The sequence below is a fragment of the Castor canadensis genome, chromosome 10 (genome assembly GCF_047511655.1).
Source record: "Castor canadensis chromosome 10, mCasCan1.hap1v2, whole genome shotgun sequence".
NCBI classification, from domain to species: Eukaryota; Metazoa; Chordata; class Mammalia; order Rodentia; family Castoridae; genus Castor; species Castor canadensis.
In genome coordinates, this window is record NC_133395.1 from 147645283 (window position 1) to 147654043 (window position 8761).

The 8761-nt window shown below is 47.9% G+C and overlaps 1 protein-coding gene and 1 long non-coding RNA gene across 4 annotated transcripts in view; one reads left to right on the top strand and one right to left on the bottom strand.

Annotated features, from left to right (window-relative positions):
• Positions 1-5264, bottom strand: part of LOC141411555 (uncharacterized) — a 43949-nt gene extending 38685 nt beyond the window's left edge. The window contains exon 1 of the long non-coding RNA XR_012436406.1: positions 2977-5264. This is a non-coding gene — a long non-coding RNA (uncharacterized lncRNA). The remainder of the gene's footprint in view (positions 1-2976) is intronic.
• Positions 1-8168, top strand: part of Kbtbd12 (kelch repeat and BTB domain containing 12) — a 62996-nt gene extending 54828 nt beyond the window's left edge. For all 3 annotated transcript variants that reach the window (XM_074044587.1, XM_074044585.1, XM_074044586.1), the window contains exon 6: positions 7131-8168. In XM_074044587.1, coding sequence (XP_073900688.1) covers positions 7131-7312 — 182 coding nt within the window. In that variant the 3' untranslated portion in view covers positions 7313-8168. The remainder of the gene's footprint in view (positions 1-7130) is intronic.
• The last annotated feature ends 593 nt before the right edge of the window (positions 8169-8761 follow it).

Genomic DNA, 8761 nt, shown 5'->3' on the forward strand with positions numbered 1-8761 from the left:
CTCAGAAATCCACACATCGAGTGAACAAAAAAAAAAACAAAGCAAAAAGATTCAGAGCTGAACTGGCCAACATGACAGTCAGCAGCCACACGTGTCTCTTTTGGTCTCATTTCAGCTATTTTAAATTAAATTTACAAATCCGCTCCTCCATCTCACTCTACACACAGCCAGGGGCCGGTGGTTCCTGCGCTGTGAGGTGCAGATTACAGAGCACGGCCCTCCCTGTGGGTGATGAGCCAAATGGCATAATTACTACATTTAAGTCACAGGAAGAAAACAGAACACGTGCTTCTCAACACGTCTATAGTGCACACTACTCACCTCACCTTAAAGCAAAAGAGACTTCAGCTTAGAAAGTACAGAAGCCACGTGTCCTGTCCACACTGCTATCAAATTAAGAATTTGCAGCATAACTCTAGTCACCTGCACGTGTGCTCACACTTGCGTACACACTCAGTTGGACATTTTAAAACATCATTCTAAATAAGACGGGTTAAAACAGAACTCAAGCCTGAAATGACAAACCATGGGGAAATTTAAACTACACCAGGGATCTTCTACAAAGCGTTAGAGTGCAGAGTTTACAGCCCCAAAGGCGATGTGAGAAGACATTAAAAATAGAATTCCAGGGAACAGAAGAAGCCCCAAATTCCTCCCATGGCACCTTCACACTTTGCAGTGAGAAGCCGACCTCCTCCCCTAGTCCAGTGCTGGCAGCACCTGCCTTAGGATTTTTAAATTACACCGAAAGATAGAAGGCTCTACCAACTCCCAAAATTGAGAAATATACCAAGCCTCTAATTAGGATAACTAAGCAGTTAGCCCTTCTCCATTGATTTATCAATTTAATATGTAAATCCAATCAGAACCAGGCTAATCAGGAGTTTAGCTTCTTTTTTTTTTGGCACTGGGGTTTGAACTTGGCCTTGCGCTTGCTAGGCTGGTGCTCTGACGCTTGAGCCATGCCCCCAGATCTTTCTCACTTTAGTTCATTTTCAGATAGGGTCCCAGATATTTGGCCAGGGCCAGCCTCAGACCCTGATCCTCCTACTTATACTTCCTGGTAGCTGGGATTACAGGTGCACGACATCTTGCTGGGATATTTGCTGAAATGGGGTCTTGCTAACTTCCCTGAGCTGGCCTGGAGTAGCGGAGATTACAGGTATAAACCATTGTGCCCAGTGCTTGTTGGGTTTTTGTTTGTTTGTTTTCAGAAATTTCACATTCCACACCAAACTAAACAAAATGATACAATTAGGTCCATAGGTTCACTCCACTTCAGCAACTTTGCCATTCTTGTTTTATTTATTCCCCAAACATACATTTTTTTCTGAAGTATTTTAAAACAAGTCTGAGAGCCAGGCCACGTCACCCATCAATACTTGGGTCTCCATCTTTAATTGGTTTAACCTGCTGACCATGAACCATCACTAACAAAGATGACCACCATCCGGTACCCACTCTGAGCCCAGATTCCACCTGGGCTCGAGATGCCTCAGTTCGTATGTTTATTCACATTCTGGGTCTGCCATTGATCCTTTCATTTATATTTTCAATTTAATTGCATTTGGAAAAGGTTAAATTGCCTCTGCAATCTCTACTTTGGAAAACACTAGGCTTTCTCTCTGCTCTAATTCATGACTGGTCACTGTGGATGCTCTGGAAGCCTCTAGAAGGAATTCAGTACTTGTATTTGTTTGAGATAGCATTCTACATTTCTTTGAATCAAGCTAATTGGTTATGCCATGTGGCTCCTTCCTCCCAGTGCCGCCCAGTGGAAGGAAGTAGGAATCTTTCTCAGATTTACTCAAAGGACTAATTGAGACAATACGCTTACACACCTCATTGCATCCAATAAATACTCATTATTATTAGCAGAAGAGATTCTTACACAAATAGAGTGAATTACTTCTATAAATATGGAATTATGATGGTATTCTTTTTTTTGGTGGGACTGGGGTTTGAACTCAGGACTACACAGTTCCAAAGCAGGTGCTCTACCACCTGAGCCACACCTCTAGTCTGGTTTTTTGCTCTGGTTATTTTGGAGATGGAGGGGGGTCTCTCAAACTATTTGCTCAGGCTGGCCTTGAACAGTGATCCTCCCGATCTTAGCTTCCCAAGTAGCTGGGATTACAGACATGAGCCACCATGCCCACCTCATGGGCAATATTCTTATTGTCAATGGGTGACTTTTTTTTTTTTTGTGAAACTGGGGTTGAACTCAGGGCCTTCACCTTCAGCCACTCCATCAGCCCTTTTTTTTGTGTGTGTATTAGGTACTTTCGAGATAGTGTCTCAAGAACTATTTGCCCTGGCTGGCTTCAAACCACGATCCTCCTGATCTCTGCCTCCTGAGTAGCTAGGATTACAGGTGTGAGCCACCGGCACCCACAATTGATTTCTTAATATTAAGGGTTTTTGAGGGCCACAATGTGTTGCTCAGGCTGCCCTGAGCTGGGCTTATGATCGTCCCACCTCAGCATCCCGAGGAGCTGGGACCACAGGAGCACCACTGCGTCCAGCTTCTCGTCCTCTTAAAACAGGACTGTCTCGGATTTGCTATGTAAATCTGTATCCCTCCTCTTTGCAAATTAGGAGCAATGATTTACAAGCTCTTAGGGTATCAAAGGCCATTCTTCTTATGTATGTATGTCCATCACAAAGACGCAGGAGAGAGAACCTAGAACTTCTGTGGGAAAAATGACAGAATTTCTCTCCCCAAACCCCAATTCCAAAAATATGGCTGAACCCACTTGTGGAAAGCTTCCAGAAGTCTGTGGAAACCTGGTTACACTGACAAGCATGATGCTAGCAGGGTAAAGACACCATGCCAGCCAGTGGGGAAGAGGGCGTGCTGGAACTCATTCAGATATGAGAAGATGGTGAGCTCAGAAGCATCCAGCAAACCAGAAGGAAGTGGTGACCAAAGCACAAAAAAAAGCTTAGACAGAACCCGAATGGAGCTACACTTACCTCAGTGTGGTGTCGAAGCTCTGGCCTTGTGGGCTGCACCTCCTGTCTTGGAACCTCAGAGCCCATGCTGGGCCAGAAGCTGACGGGCACCAGGTGCTGCAGCTGCTACAGCTGCCGCAGGAGCCCAGACCTGCCCCACGGGTAGTGAGTCAGCAAGATGGCCTCCAGGTCCCCGGTACCCACATCAGGTGTCCCCTACAGCAGAGCAGGACTGAGAATGTGCTGCTCACTGTGTGACCTCCAGAATTAGTGATCCTTAAGTCAGCTGAGGGCAAGAGAAGCCGGGTGGATTTAGGTTTCTCTTCGTAACAGGCTGGTGTTTCCATGCTGTCCTCAGGGGATTGGGTCCAGGCCCCCTGTGGGTGCTGAAATCCTCCCACGCTCAATTCGCATATGTGAAGTAGCAGTATTTGCACCGAGCCTAGGTGTGTCATCACATACTTCTGACATCTCTGGACTGTGACCCCACCTACATTGTAACCACTATGCAAACCGTACTGTTTAATGACAAGGAAGACATCTGCCGTGTTCATTACAGATGCAGTTTCGTTTTTCATATATTTGTGATCCAGGGCTGCTGAGCTCACAGATGTGGAGCCAGTGGACACGGAGGGCCAGCTCTGTTCTTCACAGCAGCCTGTCTTTGGTATGTGACAGACACCTCCCATTGGATTCACATTTCACACACGTGCAGTTGTTCGTGTGATCCTTACATCAGTCCTGTGAGGCAGGTACCATTCTTATTAGACCCACTCTACAGATGATGAAAAAGGCACAGAGCAGTGAAGTCACCCAGTTTCCTCATGGCAGAGCCAGGATTCAGGCTCGGTCAGCCCAGCTTCCCTCTGTACATGGGAACTTGCCATGTGTCTTGTCCATCTGTCCTGTTTCAGTTAAGCGCTTTGGGTTGCAAGCAGCACATACTCTCTCAAGTTTCCTTGAGCATGGGGAGGCGTCTGGATCCAGGGTGAAAGTCACCATAACCCACCTGGCCTCAGAACAGACCGAAAGGGGCCCAGGTCTCGGGAACGCCAAATGCATCATTGAGGACCGTGATCCCAGAGCCTGTTCCACACAACTCATTCTGTGATCCTCAGCCACTCGGGGTCCCTCACTTCTCTGGTGACTGGCTATCTTCTGATCCTTGCCTTGATTATTTTCAAACTGATAACGCTGCCGGGCACTGGTGGCTCACACCGTAATTCTAGCTACTTGGGAGGCAGAGATCAGAAAGATCATCTTTGGACCAGCCTGGGCAAATAGTTCGTGAAACCCTATCTTAAAAATACCCAACACAAAACAGGGCTGGTGGAGTTGCTCAAGTGGTAAAGCACCTGCCTAGCAAGCACTAAACCCTGAGTTCAAACCCTAGTACCCTCCCCACCCCCGCCAAAAAAAAAAGAAAGAAAACTGAGAATGCTTTATCTAGGTGGATCTCCAGCAGAGGCCCAATCTACGCACAGGCCAAGTGAGGAGGGCCCATCTGGCCCTCTCCTGTTCACTCAGCCAGTGGTCCTGGGCTCCCTGGAAAAACCCAGGCTCCAGAGAGCAAGGCCGGGGCTCAGTGCTTTCCCATCTGGCTTCTGCCTCCTGAAGGCTTCTGCTTACTCCTTTACTCTGACTTGGACACAGCCCATTTTGATCTCCCTGGCCTTGATGTATGTAGGGTTGTGGAATCTACAGAACGGCTTCTGACTTGCTAATGTGTACCTGCCTCATTTCTTCATATTTCCAGATTAAAATCCCAGACAGAGATGTGGCTGACTCAGCCCACCTGTTTTCCACCCTGCTGCCCACACCTCCAACCAGCCTCCCTTTCCCTTGGGTCATTGCCCATCAGCCAGGGCACTCAGAACCTTGGCTGTCTAGTATGAGATCCTTTGTCCAAAAAGAGCACCTGGCCCACAGCGGAGGTGCAGGACCAGCAGGTAAACATGCGAATAAGCACCTAATGAAAGCTTGAAGTAAAATAAAAGGATCAGGGCTGGGTGGGACCTAAGAGCTTGGGCATTGTGTATGTGAGGCACTGGGTCCTATTCCTAGCACTGCAAATAAATAAGCCTGGATTTAAAATTTTGGTTTGAAAAAATCGTATGTTCTCCCTCATATGTGGACATTAGATCAAGGGCAAACACAATGGGATTGGACTTTGAGCACATGATAAAAGCGAGAGCACACAAGGGAGGGGTGAGGATAGGTAAGACACCTAAAAAACTAGCTAGCATTTGTTGCCCTTAACGCAGAGAAACTAAAGCAGATACTTTAAAGCAACTGAGGCCAATAGGAAAAGGGGACCAGGTACTAGAGAAAAGGTGAGATCAAAAAGAATTAACCTAAAAGGTAACACCCACGCACAGGAAATCAATGTGAGTCAACGCCCTGTATAGCTATCCTTATCTCAACCAGCAAAAACCCTTGTTCCTTCCTATTATTGCTTATACTCTCTCTATAACAAAATTAGAAATAAGGGCAAAATAGTTTCTGCTAGGTATTGGGGGGGGAGAGGGAGGGGTGGAGTGGGTGGTAAGGGAGGGGGTGGGGGCAGGGGGGAGAAATGAACCAAGCCTTGTATGCACATATGAATAATAAAAGAAAAATGAATAAAATAAAATAAAATAAAATAATAAAATTTTGGTTTGAAATGACTGTTGCAATACTGCCATCTGCTGGCCAGAAAAGGAATTAGGATAAAGTTCCCTCAATAAAGGTTAGTCGGGTTTTAAAATACGTATTTTTAATGGACACATAGCAGTTGTCCATACTTACCAGTGCAGTGGACATTTCCACTGCATTGTACAGGTCAGATCAGGCAATGGACCCCTCACTCGCATTTGTTTGTGCTTGGAACATCTCAAACCCTCCCTGGTAGCGGTTTTGAGATCCTCAACTAATTGTCACCATGGTTACCCGGTTGTGCTGTAAGGGTCTTGTTTTGGTGAGGTGAAACTTCTGGACTCCTCCTGCTTATTTTATGTGAAAGGGGCCTTTCTCTGAGAAAATCTATTTTTATCCTGATTAGAAAATGTTTTTAAAATTAACATTTTTATCTACAAAGACAGTCATTGTATAAAAGCTTAAGGGATACATTTTATACACTTTTCCTGATAGGAAAATGTTTTGGGAAAAGTAACAAAATTGAGATTTTACAAAAATTAAGAATAGACAATAAAGAAAAGTATTTAAATACTTTGCAGTAAATAAAAAGTATGGGAAAGCAAAAGAAAATATGTTACATAAAAATCATCTAACTGGGGGCTGTGAAGTGGCTTAATGGTAAATCAAGCCCAGTACTGCCCACAGGAGAAAACCATCCAAGGCAGAAACCTGATTTGGGAAAGGCATCAGCTGTTTCCTCTCTCCTGCCTTTTGCCACCTGCCTTCTGCTATCTCCCACATGGCACACAGTGTCCCCTGCCTGTAGGACTTGAGGGACTACTCCCTGACTCCTCTCATGTTCCTGCCTGCCTGACCATCACATAAAGGACCAAAGGTGGGGTCCTTATCCCCCACTGCTGCCCCGCCAAGTATGGCTGTGCCCTTCCTCTTCCTGGAGCCACTCTGGCCAGGCAGTTCTCCTGTTGTCCCCTGGCCTTCCAGGGCTGGGTTGTGGGGCCCTAAGCTGTTACTAATTCTGGCTCACTGACAATCCCTTCTTTTTTATGGTACTGGAGTTTGAACTGAGGGCTTGGCATTTACCAAGCACTCTACACTTAAGTCCCCAACCCACCCACCCCCTCCTCAAGGTCCCTTTACTAAGTTCTGTTACTGAGGACTGCGTGCTGTTTGCCTCCCACAGGCACCTTGGCTTAGTGCCAGCATCTGTGTAGGACACAAACCCAGGGGGACAGCGGCCAGCACAGGGCCACATGACTCCAGTGGGGCCTCACCCTCCACTCACATAGGTTCTAAATCTCCATGTGGCATTGGAACATCCTCTCAGCTTGAGACACTGTGCACTGATAATTTTTTAGTATGAGCTGCAGTGTGGCCTTTCTAGGCTTCCAAAGTGTCAGAAACACTGGGCCCTCGTTCAGCCGGTTGTTAATTAATTTTGGTGTGTGGAGTCTTGTAGAGGAAGTGGCTGCAAACAGTGATGACGACCTCTGAACTTAATGCCCCATGATATTTTATCTTCCGACTGTGCTGTATTTCAGATCGCCACGAGGTGATCTCCAAAGAAATTCTGGAGTTGGACCCTTGGGAAAACCAGTGGAATGTGGTCGCCGTCAATGTCCTCATGCACGACAGCTATGACGTCTGCCTGGTGGCCAGGATGAACCCCCGAGACCTCATCCCGCCCCCCTCAGATCTGGTGGAAGAAGGCAGCGAGCACTGAGGCCAAGGCTGCCAGAGGAGCTCCCGCTCGGCTTGCCAACCAGGCGTGGGAATGGGGAGCCCATGGCGCCGGCACTGTGTGCATAGCAGCCTGTGTGCGGTGGCTTGTGCTGGTGCTGGGAGTGGGGGGTGCAGGGGCTTCCCTCAGGGGCTCCCAGCCTGACGGTAGATGGGACCCCAGAGTGTGGGTGATGGAGGAACCTTGTTCTGCTGGGGACTCAAGAATAGCACTGCCGAGAGGGGGGCCTCTCAACAAAGAGGGGAGCAGCCCATGGGTGTGGTTGATGGTGAGGTCATGGGAAAGCCAGGCAAAGACCTCCAAGGTGTTCCAGCCAGTCAGGCTACACCGCCTGGGGCACAGGATTTGCTGCTAACTCGAGAAAAGCAGTTGGAGCTAAATGACCAACACCTGGAAGAACCAACAAGTGAGCTTGGACCTCATTCAGAAACCCCAACATTCAGACGGCGCTTAATTCTGTGAAATAGAGTGCCTGCTTGCGTTAGTGCTTATTTTGAGCTCTGGGTGCCTTTTTTCTGATTTTCATATTTGAAATTAAAGGCAACCGTAGCTGCCTTCCTGCGCATAAGCATGGCCAGAGGCTCAACTTTGGGGTGCTTTCCTAGCCGACACTGCCTGAAGGGTCTTACACAGCCTCTCCTACTCACTGGTGGTTGTTTTTGTGGCAGGACTGCTGATGCTGGGGGACACAGTAGGAAGTGATCTGGATCTGGGGCTGATAAGACCGCAGCATCAGCTGCACCTGGACCCTGTCTTAACAGCCAGCATTGTTCTCAGGCTGACTTACAATGAGCAAATGCTTTCGATGCAAACACAAAATAAATTTTTACTAATAAGAGATTGTTGCCATTTTGGTTTTCATATTGCAATTTGATGTAAGTTGCATTTGAACAAGGGCTCCTGTGCTTTGCACATCGAAAGGTCCAGGAGTGACCAGCCAGAGCAGCAGTCTGGAAGGTGGGGGAGGGGCCACAGGTGACCCATTTCAGGGACAGTGGAAGTTCAGGAGAGATGAGTCTAGTCACAAGCGACCTCAAAGCGACCACGGAGCTGGGTCCTTGGGCTCCAGCCACAGGGTTTCAGCAGGAGGCCTTTGAGAACACCTCTTCCCAGCCATCTAGCTGAACAGACACGACGCCCAGCAGGAGGTGCTGCAAGAGCCATTCCAGCACAGCTTCCGCAGAGGACATAAGCCTGAGCCAGGGTCAGAGAGCAGGAGGATGCCAGGAGATTGACCAAATGAGATGGGCAAGTCAGCCAAAAGCAGAGACTAGGAAATCTCTCAAGCGGCCCCCTCTGTTGGCAAGGGCAGCCCCTGACCCCCGTGCTCCTCAAAGAGAGCCTCTTATGGAAGGTTTGGGCCCCTCACCAGGGCCAGCAGGGTCACTAAGGGACAGGAGGAGAGGCACCAAGGTAGCTGTCAGCCTATTA